Consider the following 21,439-nt stretch of genomic DNA (forward strand, 5'->3'; position numbering starts at 1 on the left):
AAAAGGGGGGCTACCACTGTCCTTGTCCTCACAGTGAGCCACAGCCACCCCCGGCCTCTGCAGGAGACCCTCCAACACTAGCAGAAGAAATAAATCTTGGATTTTAAAAAGCAATGCTGAGCAGAAGCAAGAAGAACTACAATCCTGCAGCCTGTGGAACAAAAACCACATTCACAGAAAGATAGACAAGATGAAAAGTCTATGTACCAAATGAAGGAACAAGATAAAACCCGAGAAAAACAACTAAATGAAGTGGAGATAGGCAACTTTCCAGAAAAAGAATTCAGAATAATGATAGTGAAGATGATCCAGGGCCTCGTAAAGAGAATGGAGGCAAAGATCGAGAACACACAAGAAATGTTTTAAAAAGACCAAGAAGAATTAAATAACAAACAAACAGAGATGAACAATACAATAACTCAAACGAAAGCTACACTAGAAGGAATCAATAGCAGAATAACTGAGGCAGAAGAACGGATAAGTGGCCTGGAAGACAGAATGGTGGAATTCACGGCTGCAGAACAGAATAAAGAAAAAAGAATGAAAAGAAATGAAGATAGCCTAAGAGACCTCTGGGACAATATTAAATGCAACAACATTCATGTTATAGGGGTCCCAGAAGGAGAAGAGAAAGGACCCAAGAAAATATTTGAAGAGATTATAATCGAAAATTTCCCTAACATGGGAAAGGGAATAGCCACCCAAGTCCAGGAAGCTCAGAGAGTTCCATACAGAATAAACCCAAGGAGAAACACGCCAAGACACATAGTAATCAAATGGGCAAAAAATAAAGACAAAGAAAAATTATTGAAAGCAGCAAGGGAAAAATGACAAATAACATACAAGGGAACTCCCATAAGGTTAATAGGTGATTTCTCAGCAGAAACTCTACAAGCCAGAAGGGAGTGGCATGATATACTTAAAGTGCTGAAAGGGAAGAAACTACAACCAAGATTATTCTACCTGGCAAGGATCTCATTCAGATTCCATGGAGAAATCAAAAGCTTTACAGACGAGCAAAAGCTAAGAGAATTCAGCACCACCAAACCAGCTCTACAACAAATGCTAAAGGAACTTCTCTAAGTGGGAAACACAAGAGAAGAAAAGGACCTACAAAAACAAACCCAAAACAATTAAGAAAATGGTCATAGGAACATACATATAGATAATTACCTTAAACGTGAATGGATTAAATGCTCCAACCAAAAGACACAGGCTTGCTGAACGGATACAAAACAAGACCCATATATATGCTGTCTACAAGAGACCCACGTGAGACCTAGAGACACATGCAGACTGAAAGTGAGGGGATGGAAAAAGATATTCCGTGCAAATGGAAATCAAAAGAAAGCTGGAGTAGCAATAATCATATCAGATAAAATAGACTTTAAAATAAAGAATGGTACAAGAGACAAGGAAGGACACGACATAATGATCAAGGGATCAATCCAAGAAGAAGATAAAACAATTATAAATATATATGCACCCAACATAGGAGCACCTCAATACATAAGGCAACTGCTAACAGCTATAAAACAGGAAATCGACAGTAACACAATAATACTGGGGGACGTTAACACCTCACTTACACCAATGGACAGATCATCCAAAATGAAAATAAATAAGGAAACAGAAGCTTTAAATGACACAATAGACCAGATAGATTTAATGGATATTTATAGGACATTCCATCCAAAAACAGCACATTACACTTTCTTCTCAAGTGCGCACAGAACATTCTCCAGGATAGATCACATTTTGGGTCACAAATCAAGCCTCAGTAAATTTCAGAAAATTGAAATCATATCAAGCATCTTTTCTGACCACAACACTATGAGATTAGAAATGAATGAAAGGGAAAAAAACATAAAAAACACAAACACGTGGAGGCTAAACAATACGTTACTAAATAACCAAGAGATCACAGAAGAAATCAAAGTGGAAATCAAAAAATACCTAGAGACAAATGACAATGAAAACACGACAATCCAAAACCTATGTGATGTAGCAAAAGCTGCTCTAAGAGGGAAGTTTATAGCTATAAAAGCCTACCTCAAGAAACAAGAAAAATCTCAAATAAACAATCTAACCTTACACCTAAAGGAACTAGAGAAAGAAGAACAAACAAAACCCAAAGTTAGCAGAAGGAAAGAAATCATAAAGATCAGAGCAGAAATAAATGAAATAGAAACAAACAAACAAAAAAAACAATAGCAAAGATCAATAAAACTAAAAGCTGGTTCTTTGAGAAGATGAACAAAATTGATAAACCATTAGTCAGACTTATCAAGAAAAAGAGGGAGAGGACTCAAATCAATAAAATTAGAAATGAAAAAGGGGAAGTTACAACAGACATGGCAGAAATACAAAGCATCCTAAGAGACTACTACACGTAACTCTATGCCAATAAAATGGACAACCTGGAAGAAATGGACAAATTCTTAGAAAGGTATAACCTTCCAAGACTGAACCAGGAAGAAATAGAAAATATGAACAGACCAATCAGAAGTAATGAAATTGAAACTGTGATTTAAAATCTTCCAGCAGGGCTTCCCTGGTGGCGCAGTGGTTGAGAGTCCACCTGCTGATGCAGGGGACACGGGTTCGTGCCCCAGTCCAGGATGATCACACATGCCGCGGAGCGGCTAGGCCTGTGAGCCATGGCCGCTGAGCCTGTGTGTCTGGAGCCTGTGCTCCACAACGGGAGAGACCACAACAGTGAGAGGCCCGCATACCGCAAAAAAAAAAAAAAAAATCTTCCAGCAAACAGAAGTCCAGGACCAGATGGCTTCACGCGTGAATTCTATCAAATATTTAGAGAAGAGCTAACACCCATCCTTCTCAAACTCTTCCAAAAAATTGCAGAGGAAGGAACACTCTGAAACTCATTCTAAAGGCCACCATCACCCTGATACCAAAAGCAGACAAAGATACTACAAAAAAAGAAAATTACAGACCAATATCAATGATGAATATAGATGCAAAAAATCCTCAACAAAATACTAGCAAACAGAATCCAACAACATATTAAAAGGATCATACACCATGATCAAGTGGGATTTATCCCAGGGATGCAAGGATTCTTCAATATATGCAAATCAATCAATATGATACACCATATTAACAAATTGAAGAAGAAAAAACATATGATCATCTCAATAGATGCAGAAAAACTTTTGACAAAGTTCAACACCGATTTACGATAAAAACTCTCCAGAAAGTGGGCATAGAGGGAACCTACCTCAACATAATAAAGGCCATATATGATAAACCCACAGGAAACATCATTCTCAATGGTGAAAAACTGAAAGCATTTCCTCTAAGATCAGGAACAAGACAAGGATGTCCACTCTCACGACTATTATTCAACATAATTTTGGAAGTCCTAGCCCCGGCAATCAGAGAAGAAAAAGAAATAAAAGGAATAGAAATTGAAAAAGAAGAAGTAAAACTGTCACTGTTTGCAGATGACATGATACTATACATAGAGAATCCTAAAGATGCCACCAGAAAACGACTAGAGCTAATCAATGAATCTGGTAAAGTTGCAGGATACAAAATTAATGCACAGAAATCTCTTGCATTCCTATACACTAATGATGAAAAATCTGAAACAGAAATTAAAGAAACACTCCCATTTACCATTGCTACAAAAAGAATAAAATACCTAGGAATAAACCTACCTAGAGAGACAAAAGACCTATATGCAGAAAACTATAAGACACTGATGAAAGAAATTAAAGATGATACCAACAGGTGGAGAGATATACCATGTTCCTAGGTTGGAAGAATCAATATTGTGAAAATGACTATACTACCCAAAGCAATCTACAGATTTGATGCAATCCCTATCAAATTACCAATGGCATTTTTTACCAGACCAGAACAAAAAAGCTTAAAATTTGTATGGAGACACAAAAGACCCCGAATAGCCAAAGCAGTCTTGAGGGAAAGAAACAGAGCTGGAGGAATCAGACTCCCTGACTTCAGACTATACTACAAAGCTACAGTAATCAAGGCAATATGGTACTGGCACAAAAACAGAAACATAGATCAATGGAGCAAGACAGAAAGCCTATAGATAAACCGATGCACCTATGGTCAACTAATCTATGACAAAGGAGGCAAGGATATACAATGGAGAGAAGACAGTCTCTTCAATAAGTGGTGCTGGGAAAATTGGACAGCTACATGTAAAAGAATGAAATTATAACACTCCCTAACATCATACACAAAAATAAACTCAAAATGGATTAGAGACCTAAATGTATGACCGGACACTATAAAACTCTTAGAGGAAAACCTAGGAAGAACACTCTTTGACATAAATCACAGCAAGATCTTTTTTGATCCACCTCCTAGAGTAATGGAAATAAAAACAAAAATAAACAACTGGGACCTAATGAAACTACAAAGCTTTTGCACAGCAAAGGAAACCATAAACAAGATGTAAAGACAATCCTCAGAATGGGAGAAAATATTTGCAAACAAATCAATGGACAAAGGATTAATCTCCAAAATATATAAAGAGCTCATACAGCTCAATATTAAAAAAAAACAAACAACCCAATCCAAAAATGGGCAGAAGAGGGCTTCCCTGGTGGTGCAGTGGTTGAAAGTCCACCTGCCAATGCAGAGGACACGGGTTCATGCCCTGGTCCGGGAAGATCCCACATGCTGCGGAGTGGCTGGGCCCATGAGCCATGGCTGCTGAGCCTGCGTGTCCGGAGCCTGTGCTCTGCAACGGGAGAGGACACAACACTGAGAGGCCCGCGTACCACAAAAAAAAAAAAAAATGGGCACAAGACCTAAATAGACATTTCTCCAAAGAAGACATACAGACGGCCAAAAAGCACATGAAAAGCTGCTCAACATCATTAATTATTAGAGAAATGCAAATCAAAACTACAATGAGGTGTCACCTCACACCAGTTAGAATGGGCATCATCAGAAAATCTACAAACAACAAATGCTGGAGAGGATGTGGAGAAGAGGGAACCCTTTTGCACTGTTGGTGGGAATGTAAATTGATACAGCCACTATGGAGAACAGTATGGAGGTTCCTTCAAAAACTAAAAATAGGGCTTCCCTGGTGGTGCAGTGGTTGAGAGTCCGCCTGCCGATGCAGGGGATACGGGTTCGTGCCCCAGTCTGGGAATATCCCACATGCCGCGGAGCGGCTGGGCCCGTGAGCCATGGCCGCTGAGCCTGCGCGTCCGAAGCCTGTGCTCCGCAATGGGAGAGGCCACAACAGTGAGAGGCCTGCGTACCGCAAAAAAACTAAAAATAGAATTACCATATGATACAGCAATCCCACTACTGGGCATATACCCAGAGAAAACCATAATTCAAAAAGACACATGCACCCCAATGTTCATTGCAGCACTGTTTACAATAGCCAGGTCATGGAAGCAACCTAGGTGCCCATCGACAGACGAATGGATAAAGAAGATGTGGTACATATATACAATAGAATATTACTCAGCTATAAAAAGAAACAAAATTGGGTCATTTGTTGAGACGTGGATGGATCTAGACTGTCATACAGAGTGAAGTAAGTCAGAAAGAGAAAAACAAATATCATATATAAATGCATACATGTGGAACCTAGAAAAATGGTACAGATGAACCGGTGTGCAGGGCAGAAATTGAGACACAGACGTAGAGAACAAACATATGGACACCAAGGGGGGAAAGCGGTGGGGGAAAGCAGCGACGGGGGTTGGTGTGGTGGTGTGATGAATTGGGCGATTGGGATTGACATGTATACACTGATGTGTATAAAATTGATGACTAATAAGAACCTGCCGTATAAAAAAATAAATAAAATAAAATTCTTTTTTTTTTTGCAGTACGTGGGCCTCTCACTGTTGTGGCCTCTCCCGTTGTGGAGCACAGGCTCCAGACACACAGGCTCAGCGGCCATGGCTCACAGGCCTAGCCGCTCTGCAGCACGTGGGATCTTCCCGGACCTGGGCACGAACCCATGTCCCCTGCATCGGCAGGCAGACTCTCAACCACTGCGCCACCAGGGAAGCCCTTCCTTTTTCCTTTTAAAAGGATATTTTATCCTTATTCTAACTTCTTGAATTGAATCAATAGTGCAATTATTTTCATTCTTTCTTCAATAATGAGGAAATTTAAAAGTTATCAATATTTGAATTGGCTGCATCCAATTTCCTAACTTTGATACACAATGTAAGTTGTCTCTCTTCTGCAATGTTCTTTTCCCAGATCCTGACGTGATGAATTTTTCCTGATGTCCAAAGCTCAGCTTAAATGCCATCTCAGAGAGGCTTTCCCAACCCAGAGTACTATAACCCCCCATGCCAGTCACTCTCAGTCACAACATTCTGTTTTATTTTTACTAAAACAAGTATTGCCCCCTGATATTTTCTTATTTCATTCATGTACTTGTTTATCAGTTATCTTCCCCCACTCTAGCGGTAAAATATAAGTCCATGGGAACAGAGTTTGTCTTCTTAGTGCTGTGTATCCTGCTATGAAACAATGTCTAGTACCTAATAGATGATCAATAAGTATTTATTACATTAATGTATGAAAAGTATTCTCATTTCATTATTTTAAAAGTAGCATAATGTCATGTTATATGTCAATTATACCCCAATTTGACTTTTAATTAAAAATAATAATTTTTTTAAAAAGGGAAGGAGAAAGTAACCATTAAGTAGTAGCTGTCCGATGATGCTCCATAGTTTAGCCACTGACGAACATTTGGTTGTTTACAGCTTACTTTTATTTCCATTACAAATAAAGACGCAATAAATATTTATGTACAGTTTTTTTTTCTAACTTTATTTATTTGTTTATATTTTATTTTTGGCTGTGTTGGGACTTCGTTGCTGTGGGCGGGTTTCTCTAGTTGGGCGAGCGGGGGCTACCGTTTGTTGTGGTGAGTGGGCTACTCAGTGCAGCAGCTTCTCTTGTTGCAAAGCAAAGGCTCTAGGCCATGAGGGCTTCAGTAGTTGCAGCACATGGCCTCAATAGTTGTGGCTCGTGGGCTCCAGAACGCAGGCTCAGTAGTTGTGGCGCACTGGCTTAATTGCTCCACAGCATGTGGGATCTTCCCAGACCAGGGCTCGAACCCATGTCCCCTGCATTGGCAGGCGGATTCTTAACCACTGCACCAGCAGGGAAATCTGATGTACAGGTTTTTTGTATGAACATAAGTCTTCATTTCTCTGGAACAAATGCCTAGGTGAGCAATTGCTGGGTCATATGGTAGTTGAATGTTAAGTTTTTAACGAAACTGATAAACTCTTTTCCAGAGCGACTACTATTTTACATTCCCACCAGCAATGTATAAGTGCTCCAGTTTTTCCACATTGTCACCAGCATTTGGTGTTGTCACTATTTTTTACTTTAGCCATTCTGATATGTTTGTAATGATACTTTGATAAGGATAGAGTAGGATCATTAAATAGTTTAGAAATTCCACTGGGGGATTAAAGACAGAAAAGGAATTTTAAGGGAGTTTGGGAGACTGTTGTAAGCTAATGAGCATTCAAGAAAAGAATCAAGTAACCTAGTAATAATCTACTCTACCTTGAAGGAAGACCAGGTGCATTCAAGCCCCAGACCCACTCAAGCCACAAATACTCATAGTTAAAATACAAGACAATAGTTATGGAGTCTGGATCTTGTTCGATAGTTATGGAGTCTGAATCTTGTTGCATGAAGTCAGGGAGTTAATGGTCCTTGAAGAGTAGCATTTCTGCACATAACTACTACAGCAATATAGGTGAGAGGTGAAAAAACTAGGGGAAAGGGAACGTTATGCCAAAACCTGAGATGAATTACCATATTTTAGTATGTCACCACCATTTTGCTAATATACATAAGATTTAAATAGCACCATGACAGTCCCAGTTAGACGATACAGGGTTAAAGGAGGAACTAATGATGTAAGCCTTGACGTCTACCCCAAAATGAGGAAGAAGGTGGTCTTCTCCCCTCCCCACTTTTTCTTTCATTATAAAAATGTAGCCCTCTTTGTTCTCAGGGCTGCGCTCCCTTGCCTGCCAGCTTGTAGCTCTCACAAGCATCCTATGCTAATAAACTCACTCTTTGCCTGTTTCTTTGCCTCCTGCTGAATTCTTTCTGTGCCGAGACAAAACAACTTGAGCTTCAATAAGTCCTGAGACTAGATGTGTGGTTTCATTTAAAAGACAGTGGGTTTGAGTCCCCTCCTAAGTCAGTGATTGTGGGTTCAAGTCCCAATCTGAGGTGCAGCTGGGTTTGAGTCTCATCTGATGAATGTGGTTTCAACTTCATTGTGGTTTTAATTTGCATTTCCCTAATGGCTGATGTTGAAAATCTTTCCACACATTCATTTGCATCTTTATATCCTCTTTAATTAGATGTCTCTTCATGTCTTTTGCCCATTTTCTATTTGAACTTTTGCTTTTTTGTTTGTTTGTTTGTTTGTTGCGGTACGCGGGCTTCTCACTGTTGTGGCCTCTCCCACTGCGGCCTCTCCCGCTGCGGAGCACAGGCTCCGGACGCGCAGGCTCAGCGGCCATGGTTCACGGGCCCAGCCGCTCCGCTGCATGTGGGATCCTCCCGGACCGGGGCACGAACCCGTATCCCCTGCATCGGCAGGCGGACTCTCAACCACTGAGCCACCAGGGAAACCCTGAATTTTTACTTTTGAGTGATGGAAGTTCTTTACATATTCTATATAGTAGACCTTTGTGAAATATGTGGTTTGCAAATATTTTCTGCCAGTTTGTAGCTTGTCTTTTCATTCTGTTGACAAGGTTTTTTACAGAGCAAAATTTCAAAATTTTGATGAAGTTCAAGTTATCAGTTTTTTCTTTTATGGGTTTGGTGTCAAGTCTAAGAACTCTTTACCCCTAACACTAGACCCCAAAGATTTTCTCCTATTTTTTTCTAAAAAGCCTATGGTTTTACATTTTATATTTAAATTTGTGGTCTATTTTAAGTTAATTTTTAAAATAAATTTATTTATTTATTTGTTTTTATTTTTGGCTCTGTTGGGTCTTTGTTGCTGTACGCAGGCTTTCTCTAGTTGTAGCGAGCACGTTGCGGTGCACGGGCTTCTCATTGTGGTGATTTCTCTTGTTGCAGAGCACAGGCTCTAGGTGTGCGGGCTTCAGTAGTTGTGGCTCTTGGGCTCTAGAGTGCAGGCTCAGTATTTGTAGCACACGGGCTCAGTTGCTCTGCTGCATGTGGGATCTTCCTGGGCCAGGGATCGAACCCATGTCCCTTGCATTGGCAGGCGGATTCTTAACCACTGCGCCAACAGGGAAGTCCTATTTTAAGTTAATTTTTGTATAAGGTGTGAGACAGGTCAAGGCATTTTTCTTTTCTTTTCTTTCTTTTTTTTGTCTGTGGGTGGCAGATTGCTGTAGCATCACTTGTTGAACAGGCTATCTTCAAGAGAATGAGAAGTCAAGCCACATTTTGGGAGAAAATCTTTGCCAAAGATATCTGAGAAAGGGCTGTTATCCAAAATAAACACAAAACTCTTGAAATCCAACAATAAGAAAATGAACCATCCAATTTAAAAATGGGCAAAAGACCTGGACAGACACTTTGACTAAGAAGGTATACAGATGACAAATAAACGCATGAAAACATACTCATTGTCATAAGTCATTAGGGAATTTCAAATTAAAACAACAATGAAATACCACCACACACCTATTAGAATGGCCAAACTCTAGAACACAGACAACACCAAATGCAGATGAGGATGTTGTGCAGTAGGAACTCTCATTCACTGCTGATAGGAATGCAAAGTGGTACAGCCACTTTGGAATACAGCTTGGCAGTGCCTTACCAAACTAAACATACTCTTACCATATGATCCAGCAATCATGTTCCTTGGTATTTAGCCAAAGGAGGTGAAAACTTATGTCCACACAAAACATGCACACAGATGTTTATAGTGGCTTTATTCATAATTGCCCAAACTTGGAAGCAAACTAGTTGTCCTTCAGTAGATAAATGGATAAGGCGTGGTACATGCAGACAATAGAATATTATTCAGCACTAAAAGAAAGTGAGCTATCAAGCCATGAAAAGACATGAAGGAACTTAAATGCATATTACTAAGTGAAAGAAGCCAAACTGAAAAGGCCACACACTGTATGATGCTAACTATTTGCCATTCTGGAAAAGGGAAAACTGTGGAGACAATGAAAAGATCAGTGGTTGCCAGGAGTGAGGTTGGGGGAGTGGGGGAGGGAGGGATAAATAGGCAAAGCACAGAGGATTCTTGGGGCATTGAAACTATTCTGAATGATACTGTAATGGTGGATACATGTCATCATACATTTGTCCAAAATTACAGAATGTATAACATCAATAGTGATGTATAATGTAAACTATGGACTGTAGGTGATAATGGTGTATCAATGTAGGTTAGTTGATTGTAACAAATGTACCACTTCTGTGCAGAATGTTGATAGTAGGGAGACTGTGCATGTGCTGGGCAAGGGGTACACAGGAACTCTCTGTACTTTCAGTTCAATTTTGCTGTGAACCTAAAACTACTCTAAGAATAATGTCCTTTTAAAAAAAAGATAGCTTTCTTCCATCGAATTGCTATGCATCTTTTTTTTTTTTTTTTTTTTTTTTTGGTGGTACTTGGGCCTCTCACTGTTGTGGCCTCTCCCGTTGCGGAGCACAGGCTCCGGACGCGCAGGCTCAGCGGCCACGGCTCACGGGCCCAGCCGCTCCGTGGCATGTGGGATCTTCCTGGACCGGGGCACAAACCCGTGTCCCCTGCATCGGCAGGCGGACTCCCAACCACTGCGCCACCAGGGAAGCTCCCTGCTTTGCATCTTTGTCAAAAATCAGATTGGCTTGTGTTGGTCTATTTCTGGGTTCTCTATTCTGCCCCACTGAGCTATTTGTCTGTCCTTTTACCAATACCACACAGCCTTGATTACTATAATCTTGATTACTTGATTACTATGTATAATGTCTTGAAGTTGGGTAGACTGATTTCTGCCACCTTATCCTTCTTCTTCAAAAATGTTTTAGTTATGCTAGTTCCTTTGCCTCTCCGTATAAGTTTTAGAAGAATCTTGCCTATATTTATAAAAATTCTTGCTGGGATATTGATAGGAATTGTGTTAAACCTGAATATTAATTTGGAGAGAATTGCCATCTTTACTATGTTGAGTGTTCCAATACATAAACACGGTATGTCCCTACATTTATTTGGGTCGTCTTTGATTTCTTTCATCAGGATTTGTAGTTTTTGGCAAACAGATTCTGTACATGCTTTGTTTAGATCTTACCTGAGTAATTCTTTTTCTTTGGCATGACGGTAAATGGTATTACATCTTAAATTTTGGTTTATGTTGATTATTAATACATAGAAATGTGCTTGATTTGTATGTGTTGCTCATATATCCTGCAAATTGCTAAACTCATTATTAGTTCTAGGAGGTTTTTGTAGATTCCTTGAGATTTTCTATAGAGACAATCATGTTATCTACAGATAGGGACAGTTTTACTTTTTTCCTTTCCAATCTGCATGCTTTTTATTTCTTCTTCCAGCCTTATTGCAGTTGTTACATCTTCTGGTATGCTGTTGAACAGGAGTGTTGAGAGTAGACAAAACAAGGTTTTGCCTTGTTCTTGATTTTTTTTTAGTATTTATTTATTTGACTGCATTGGGTCTTAGCTGCGGCATGCAGGATCTTTGTTGCCGCGTGTGGGATCTTTTCGTTGTGGCATGCGAACTCTTAGTTGCAGCATGTGGACTCTTACTTGAGGCATGTGGGATCTAGTTCCCTGACCAGGGATCACACCCGGGCCCCCTGCATTGGGAGCACAGAGCCTTAGCCACTGGACCACCCGGGAAGTCCCGTTCCTGATTTTAGAAAGAAAGCTTTCAGTCTTTTTCCATGGTTAGATGTTTTTAAATGGTGTCATTGACTTAAAATTTGGGTTTTGCTAAAGCACTTTTACAGGAAGTTCCTTGCTTTCCTATATCTTGTGAGATGAGGAAAGGGATATCTCTACATTTCACACATGTCATATTTCCCAAGCTATGCTGACAACAGGCTGTGTGCTTTTTGTCTGATACACTGTCTTGACTGTTCCATTGGTTTCCTCTGAGTTCTTTACGTCAGAATCTCCACATTGAGAACGGGACTGGTTAGAAGTAGACAACTCTTGGCCCATTCTCTTTCTGTGGCAGTGGAGAAAAAGAGAATAATTTCTATCTAGACCTTTACCAGTCTTGATGGAAATCTCCCCCACTGAGCATTGGACATAGTCAAAGCAGAAGATGGGCTCCATATCCCAAAGAGTTTTCCTAAATCCAGGGCCACAGCTTTGAGAACACTCAGAGATGGGAGTCTGAACAGTAACAGGGGAAAAGTTCATGAGGTATTAAATAATACAGGGAAAGTAAAGAAGGCAGCAGTAGGAGAATATGAATGTATACCCAATGTGTGCGTGTGTGTGTGTGTGTGTGTGTGTGATTTGGGACACAGTTATGGAGTTTATTCTTTTTTAAAATTTATTTATTTATTTTAATATATTTTTTTGGCTGTGTTGGGTCTTCGTTTCTGTGCAAGGGCTCTCTCCAGTTGTGGCAAGCGGGGGCCACTCTTCATCGCGGTGCGCAGGGCTCTCACTATCGCGGCCTCTCTTGTTGCGGAGCACAGGCTCCAGACGCGCAGGCTCAGTAGTTGCGGCTCACGGGCTTAGTTGCTCCGCAGCATGTGGGATCTTCCCAGACCAGGGCTCGAACCCGTGTCCCCTGCACTGGCAGGCAGATTCTCAACCACCGTGCCACCAGGAAAGCCCTGGAGTTTATTCTTGACATACTTTCAGGGGAACAGTGAAATTGGAGATTAAATAACATCACAGTGTTGATGGTAACTGAGGAACTTACTTCACTTTGATTCCATCCACATATCCTTAAGTCAGAAGCTCCCTCATGAAGAGACTCCAATCTCAGGAAGCAAACACCAGCGCCACCTCTCCCACACTCAGGGAGCAGCCCTGGTGTTCTCTTCCTCCTCTCCAGTGGTGACAGTGCCTATTCAACCAACAAGTATTTACACAGTTGGCACCTGTAAGCTGGAGTGATTGACACAACCTCCTGACAGGCAGAGAGTTCAGCAACATGGACCAGCAGCAAGGGGGCTGAGGCCTCGTCTGGAGCAGCTATAGGGGCAGGAAATCATGAGGACCGGAGAAGGGAAGTAAGGTACAAGGTCATACAGTCAACTAATGACAGAGCCAGTACACAATCCTGAATCTTAGTTTTGGGGATGGAGATGGGGAAGGATGGAGACCAGGACACACCTTAGGTCATTTGAACCTGTTCTTCAAAGCCAGAAACATGGCTGGGACTTGCCAGATTGGGTGCAGCAGTATCCTGGCAGTGGGAGCAGTAGAAACCCAATTGTCTTACTTTCCTCTTAACCTTGGCCCCAGTATGCTCCGCCCCAGTCCAAGAGAAGGCAGGGCTGTGACCCACCTTTCTCCTCACCTGCTCCACCCTGTTCCTCATCTCCTGACTTGTAAAGCCCTCAATGTAGGTGGGATGAGAATGCTGCCGTGATCTTTTGGAGACCCAGTGGTGCAGACTCTGGTTGGGGAGTGTATTAACTATATTTTCTTATATTCTGTGTTCCTGATGCTCTGGCATCTGGGGCCTCACTACCCCTCCCAGGGTTAGTTCTTAGAGATAGCAAAGGACTCATCTGAGAGGGTACATTTCATATGTAAACCAACCAATCCAAAGCCCATACCCCCTGCCCCCAACCACCATCTTTATTGAACTCTCACGCACCAAGCCAATATTCTTCCTGCCCTAATGACCTCAGGGTCAGGTACCAGATAACCCATGACAGCCCCGACACCACAAAGCCTGCTGAAATTATTCAAACTAACCAATCACCCACTCCTTCCCATGAACACCATAATAAAGGCTTTTATCCATGCTTTCTCCTCACTCCTCTGCCTCCTGACCAACCCTGGTGTTTCCCCATGTGGCCCTGCATGACTTGGTGTACCCAGTCTGCTTGGGAACTGTGAGTAACAAACTATCTTTTCTTTATTTCTTTCTTTCTTTTTTGGCCATGTCCTGCGGCATGTGGGATCTTAGTTCCCCAACCAGGGATCAAACTTGCACTCCCTGCAGTGGAAGTGCAGAGTATTAACCACTGGACCACCGGGGAAGTCCCCAAACTATCTTTTCAATAGTAATCATCTCCTGATCTGTTGGCCTCACCATGCCTGAATAACAGTAAAACTTACCTTTTAAAAACAGAGAGAGGGCTTCCCTGGTGGCGCAGTGGTTGAGAGTCCGCCTGCCGATGCAGGGGACACGGGTTCGTGCCTCGGTCTGGGAAGATCCCACATGCCGCGGAGCGGCTGGGCCTATGAGCCATGGCTGCTGAGCCTGCGCGTCCGGAGCCTGTGCTCCGCACCGGGAGAGGCCACAACAGTGAGAGGCCCACATACCGCTAAAAAAAAAAAAAAAAAAAAAAAAACAGAGAGAAAAAAGGGAGGAGGGAGGTGCTATGGAAAAGAAGGGAGTAAATAGTGGAGAGGAAAGGGGAAGGGGAAGTAAGGAAGTGTCACTGTCTGGATTTGCCACCTTCCTCTGCTCTCTTCCCTCCACCTTGGTCTCCCCATCATGTCCCCTACCCTCCTTTCCCCCTGGGTTCCATCTCATTCTAGACAATTAATGATCTTTGAACCAAAAGAATGAGGTTTCCCATTTGCATGGAAGACTGGAGAGAAAGTCTTCATTCAAGGGCAGAAGTGGTTACCAGTTCGGGAAATTGATGGAAAGGGTGATGATAAATAGAAGATGTCTGAGAAAGCTGCATCCCTCGTCCAGGTTCATCTATACAACCTCAGGCATGAGGGGAGAGGATTCGCCTTTTGTGAAAACTGAGCCCAGAGAGGAGTCCTGGTGCCTCAACCAAGTCTGTGCATTTCTTTACTCATCCAGAAAAGATGTTTGGAAGACAGTGGGGACCTTTGAGGATGCTGCAAACATTTTACTGTGGGAAAGTATAACGGTATTTTGGCTGGAATAGAGCTGAGTCTTAAGTGCACTGGTATGTTGCATTTGGCCACATTACCCCTCGAAGTCCTCTGAGTCCTGGGATCAATGGCTTCCTGATTCTCAGGGACTGAGGAACAGCCCAGCCACTCCCTTTGATTTGCCCTCCTTATGGGAACCCCTGCAGTGCAGGAGGGTTGGAGGACCAAGCCAGGCACAGACCTGTGGGATGGACTGCCCGAAGCCCTGAAGAGAGATGGACTGGAAAGGGAGTCAGTGAGAAAACTCTGAGAAAACTCACCAGGAGTGGAAGAATTCTGTCAGAGGGATAAGTGTGAGCCTGTGTGGGGGTGGGGGGTGGGGGTGGTGCATGAAGCAGGAACAGTGGTTGGTTCTAGGTCCAGCACGATACTGTTCTTGATATCCCTGGATTCAGCACATACACACCCTTCAGTGCCTAGGTGTTCTGGGAAAGAAAGCACAGGGAAAAGAACTTTCATAGGAAATTCCTTTGTGGAGATGGTCACAAGGAATATTTTTCTACATGCCAGGGAGGAAGAAGAATGCAGAGACCAGTGGACCAGAGGAAGGAACAGTGGCATGGTGGTGTCCTGGGGACGATGTGGAGGTCACCAGCAAACCAAGAGAATCCACCCAGCACCAGAGCAGAAGTGCACATGGAAGCTCTGATTTTATGTGCAAGAACATTCTAACCATGATGTATCTCCACCCCCACCATCCCTAGTTCGAGATGCCTAATGGGAATAATGAGGAGGGGACATCATAAGGAAGGCCAGGCACAAGGTATGGAGATTTTGGCTTATGACTCACCATTACTCTTCTTCCTTCTTTCTCTCCAACCTCCTTCATCCTTGCTTTCTTCTTTCTCTCTCTTTCTTCTTCCAACTTCGCTTTTTCCTCTCTCTATCCCCCCCTTTCCCTCCATACTCCCCTTCTACTTTTTCTCCTTCCTCTCTCTTCCCTTTCTCTAACCAAACATCCACTGCACAATCATACCGTTCCTAGATTTTCGCTAGGCTTTGGGGAGCACAGAGATAAATATATGTGGCAGAAACCTGTCTTAATCTCTTCCAGCTATCAGCCCCAAGGGACTTGCATGTGAATGGACAATTATAATTCAACATGGTTAATGCAAGGTCCCAAGGAGCCCAGGGCAGGAAACACCTAAAAGAGTGATGCTGCACTTGAGTCTTGAAAGGGTGAATAGGAATTAGGCAAGTGGAAAAGAGGGCAGCAATGGGGGCTCAGGACATCCCTTAGAAAGGGAACAGCATGTAGTAGAGGCCTGCCAGAGTCTTCGATCTTAGGGGAACCTCAGATAGGGCAAGTAGATGCAGTTTCCCAATGTCTCCTTTAAATCTCACAAACGGCACCCAGGTTCAGTAGTCTTGGCAGACAGTGTGGAATGAGATCACTGTCAAGTGGGAGAATCCCAGAATGGTGGGCTATCTTCTCTTATATTCTCAGCCCTGTCATCACTCAGAAACAGGTTTTATCATCAACACAGTACTTTTTCTACTTGGGAACCATCTCATCCTTCCCAACATCTGGGTTCCTGGCTTTGCAATCTTGCTGTAAAGTCACTGGTGCACTAATTCCTTACAGGCATGTCACTGCAGGCCCTAATAATTTTCCACCTTTGTCCCTTTAGGGGATTTCTGTGGGCAGTCTGATCACTGGCTATGAAACAGTGCTACTCACTGTGGGCCAGTGCTGGTCCATGAGTGTTTGTTATAGGTCTGCAATGAGATAAGCACAGAAATTGAGTGCTTAGAAACTTTTATAGAAATTTAACATTGATGTGACATTCAAGCACATAATCAGTTTCATGTTTTATTCTTTTTTACAAAAGTATTGGCTCAGGAAGGATTGGAAAATTTATATATAAAACAACAACAAAAACAAAAACCAAAAACCAGTCCCTTACTGCAGGCGGTGGTACTGACAATCACGATTCAGGACCGTGGACAGCACCTCATCCTGCCTCCCAAACCCTGAGTCATCACCCCTGCTCCCAGCTCCTGGCGAATGCCCTTGATGAACAGCTAGTTCCCAAATCCAACAGATGCTTTTCAGCTGTTGTCTTAATTGACCTTTCTAAAGTGTCTGCCTTTGTTAACACCTGCATCTGTCATTTTCATTTAAAGATCATTCCCAGTGAAGGAATAAAAACGTTCCCCTAGAATTATCAATGGGCCACACTGATAAAGTGAGGGGACAATTTCTGGTAGCTAAAACATATTATTAATCTTAAAACACTGTATTGACATTGCTCCTTTGCTTTTCAGTGGGCTCTTAGAGGACAGGAGACAGGTTTTACTCATATTCATGTCCAACGTGTATCGTAAAGTCATGCTCAGAGTTTGTGTGAGCAAATGCCTGCCGCTTATCACTGGATGACCTTGGGCAAATTATTACTCAACCTCTCTTTGCCACTGCTTCCCCAACTGTTAAACTGGAATCCTATTAGAGTCTACCTTATAGAGTTTTTAAAATATTAATTTAGTTAATACATTAAAAAGTGCTTGGGGGCTTCCCTGGTGGCGCAGTGGTTGAGAGTCCGTCTGCCGATGCAGGGGACACGGGTTCGTGCCCTGGTCTGGGAAGATCCCACATGCTGCGGAGCGGCTGGGCCCGTGCGCCATGGCCGCTGAGCCTGCGCGTCCGGAGCCTGTGCTCCGCAACGGGAGAGACCACAACAGTGAGAGGCCCGCGTACCACAAAAAAAAAAAAAAAAGTGCTTGGAACAGCGGCTGGCACAGAAGAATAAAAAGTATTATTATTTTCATCATCATTTTATATTACTGAATAAACCAATGAGCATCTATTATCATCAGGCACTAGATGGTGGAGGACTTCATCCCACCACCTGGGAAGGGCTACTGCTTTATATTGACATTTGAGTATACACTGCCCTACTCAGAGCACCGTGAGCTTCGGAATTCCTGAGATTTGCTATTCCTGGGTCCCTGTCTTGTCATGTTGGCCCCACCCTCCCACATCTTTCAGTTGTGTATTCCCTTTCCCTTTCCAGTTGCATTCCTGCCGACTTCTTTCACCCTCCAGGCTCACTCACAGTCTTTTCTTTTGGTCCCACTGGATGAAGAGTCCCACCTGTGCAAGTTGGCCTGGCAGCTCCTGCCCCTTCAGTGATTCGGCCCGACTTACCTCCTCCCTCCATGTGCCCATAAACCTTCTTCCCCTAGTCCCTTAACTGGCCTGCTGCTGTTAGGCAATTCTAGGTCTCTCCACCTAAATTGTTCTTGCTCCCTCACTGCTCAGGGAGATTTTAACCATCCTTCAGAGCTTGAGTCAAACTTACCCCTTCCATAAAAGGGACATTTCTCCGTTCCTTTCCTGAACTACTACGTCAGCCTCTGAACCCCACAGGGCTTCTCTGTAGTTCTCATTCTGTCTCACCATCACTTCTAACCTCCTCGAGGTTCAGGTCCAGGTCACACCTGGACCTGCCCACACTCTCAACACCCATCTCAGGCAGCCGCTCCTGCAAGTTTCAGAGGGCTAGTCCCTTCCTTCTTCTCTCTGAGGCTGTTACCACATCAGCAAGATGGGGCTAAGAGCACCCGCCTCCTTGGGTTTCTGCGCGCATTAAGCGAGGCGGGGCAAGGAAAGCGCTGGACAGCGCCTTACTAGTGGGGTGGGAGCTCGCGTGGCCCCTCCGCAACGCGAGTCCGCGCGGGGGCTCCTGGGATTTGTAGTCCGTGCCCTAGTTTGCATTCTCGCAGGCCCCGCAAAGACACCCTCGGACTCGGCTGGGAAGGTGGCGGGGACCTGCGGGACGCGAGGCGCTGGGCCCGGGGCCGGCCCCGGGCGGGGATGGGGCCGAGCGAGGGCAGCCGGACTGGCCGTGCCGCTGCTGCTGGGGCAGCTGCTGGCGCTCACGGGCGGCGGAGGCGCGTTCTACCTCGAGGTCAGCGAGCTGGAGGAGAAGTGCTTCATCCAGGAGATCCCCGATGGCACAGTGGTCATAGGTGCGCGCGAGCCTTGCCCTCCCCGCACCCAGAGTCCCGGCCTTGCCCTCCCCGCACCCAGAGTCCTGAGAGGGAATGGGGATGAGGCCCCGCGGGATCAGCTCAGGCCCATACCTCCCCTCTGCTGCCGGGGGTGGGCACGGGTGGGAAATGGGTGGACAGCAGTGTGGGCAAAGCATCCTCTCCGTTGCCTGTGCCGGAGCTGGGGGGCGCCGAGGAGGCAAGTCTGATCCAGACCCGGATGACAGCAGAAAAGCGGGGCAGGAGAGGGAAGGAGAGAGGCAGAGGGCTGTGGTCAAGCCCCACAATCAGACACCCGGATCTTCCTGTTCCTCCCCCCGGCCCCCGTGACTCCTGGAGGTCCTGGGCGGGCTCTTTGTCATGAGTGTGGATGGGGATGCATCCAGGCTGCCTCCCCATTAGGTAACTACAAGACCGAGTTATACGACCCTGCTATGGAAAAGTACCAGCCCTCCCCGCAGTGGATCAATTTGTTCGTGTTTGTGAAGGACCCCGAGAACAAGGTGAGGCAGGCCTTGACTCCCTGCAGCCCTCCCACCCCCACGTCTCCAGCGTCATTGTCTAGTCCTCCCTAGTCCTCCATTTCACAGAGGAGGGCTCATCTCCTCACAGGCAGGAGGGCTCAAGGAAGGCCATGCTCTTTGCAATCTGTAGAGTATCGTGTACTAGCCGTGCTGGGATCTGAGATTTTCAAGCCCAAACTGATGCCACTTTCCTCACACCCTCCCTACTGGTCTGGCCTGTGGGGGTCAGAACCTGGGATATCCCCAGAGTTCCTCTCCTAGAAGCAGGTTTCTGGTCAGCTTCTCTGTGCTCACGGAGGCTGTTTCCTCTAGAATCTGCTGGCCCGTCAGTACGGCCCTCGGGGCAGCTTTTCCTTCACCTCCCAGTCTCCTGGAGAGCACCAGATCTGCCTTCACCTCGAGTCCATCCGGTTCGCCCTCTTCTATGACGGCAAGCTGGTGAGTATGGAGGGGAAAGTCACCAGCCCTTAACACCTCAGTCCCTTGGGTGAGAAGGGCTCAGTAGGCGGTGCCTCTTGAGGAGGGCTGGGCTTTCCCTGAAGTAAGCATACAGAGGACAGGTCCTGAAGAATGAGAGGGGACCCAGGAGGGAGTCACTCTGACTTAAAATCATCCCTCGGCTCCCTGCCATCCCTAGAATAAAGACCAAGCTTCATAATGTGAAATTCAGAGCTGTCCAGCAGCTGAACGCTCCCAGGCTCTTCGTTACCACCTCCCACTGACATGGAACTCCTAGGAGCTGCGTGTCTCAAACACTGAGTCATACACATTTTGTTCTGCACATTGTTCTGTGCCTTCTGTCTTTTGGACATGGAACTCCAAGCAAGCAGGGCCTTGATCTGGTGTTTTGGCACCTGGAGCTAGAGCTAGTCCCCACATCAATGAGTCTGAGGCACTGAACTGCTCAGTTCAGTCAGGCCCAGACTGGTGTGTGGAAGCTGGGTTTCTGGCAGGTGCGTGGAGCTGAGCTCCCTGACCCCCACCCTTGGCTCCCCTGCTCCCCAGGCCATTCACCTGGACATGCAGCTGGGTGAACACACCAATGATTATACAGAACTTGCAGCCAATGACAAGCTGACCCTGCTGCATCTGCGCATACAGCAGCTGGTGGAGCAAGTGGAGAAGATCCAGAAGGAGCAGGAGTACCAGAGGGTGAGGGGCCGGGCTGGGCCAGTTGGGACAGTGGATGTGTTACCTCCCAGGGAGTGGCTCTTTCAGCTCTTCCCCTGGGAGTCGATTCAGTTCTAGCCACGCCTTCCTGTTCTCCCCTCCCACAGTGGCGAGAGGAGCGCTTCCGGCAGACCAGCGAGAGCACCAACCAACGGGTGCTGTGGTGGTTCATTCTGCAGACCTTCATCCTTGTGGCCACTGGCATCTGGCAGATGCAGCACCTCAAGAGCTTCTTTAAAGCCAAGAAGTTGGTGTAGATGAGCCCCAGAGACCAGAGGCTTAGTCCCCACTCATTCCCCTTCTGCTGAATAATGGGAAGTGGCCTGGCCTGGTCTGTCTCCTGGCTCCTCCCACTCCTCCCAACCCTGAGGGACTTCCTTGTTACTGGTGTGTGTGTGGGGGGGTGGGGGACAGAAGACCTCTTTAAACTGGTTTCTGAGCCAGGACTTGGGAGAGGATGGGTTTCCAGCTGGAGACATGTGGGTGGGAGGAGCTGTAGGCTCCTTTGCTGCTCTGTGAGGCTGAGCAGGAGTTGGGTGAGTGTTACCCCAACCCCCACGTTAAACAGGATGGGTGAACTAAGAGTGAATATAAATTATAACTGTCAAACTTTCTGACCTAAACATTTATTGCCTCCTACTCTGCAATTCGTTATATGTGTCCAATCAGATGTTAAT

General features: G+C 44.8%; 1 protein-coding gene across 1 annotated transcript; it reads left to right on the top strand.

The window, feature by feature from the left end:
* Positions 1-17,899: 17,899 nt before the first annotated feature.
* Positions 17,900-21,162, top strand: LOC309805280 (transmembrane emp24 domain-containing protein 9-like; the record flags this gene model as incomplete). The annotated part of the gene is made up of 6 exons (XM_082623212.1): positions 17,900-17,984; positions 18,802-19,047; positions 19,471-19,571; positions 19,905-20,030; positions 20,598-20,744; positions 20,870-21,162. 6 exons carry the CDS (start codon positions 17,900-17,902, stop codon positions 21,017-21,019), a joined length of 855 nt encoding a protein of 284 aa, XP_082479338.1. The 3' UTR covers positions 21,020-21,162.
* Positions 21,163-21,439: the final 277 nt, after the last annotated feature.

The sequence above is a fragment of the Mesoplodon mirus genome (genome assembly GCF_964341445.2).
Source record: "Mesoplodon mirus genome assembly, chromosome: 5".
NCBI classification, from domain to species: Eukaryota; Metazoa; Chordata; class Mammalia; order Artiodactyla; family Ziphiidae; genus Mesoplodon; species Mesoplodon mirus.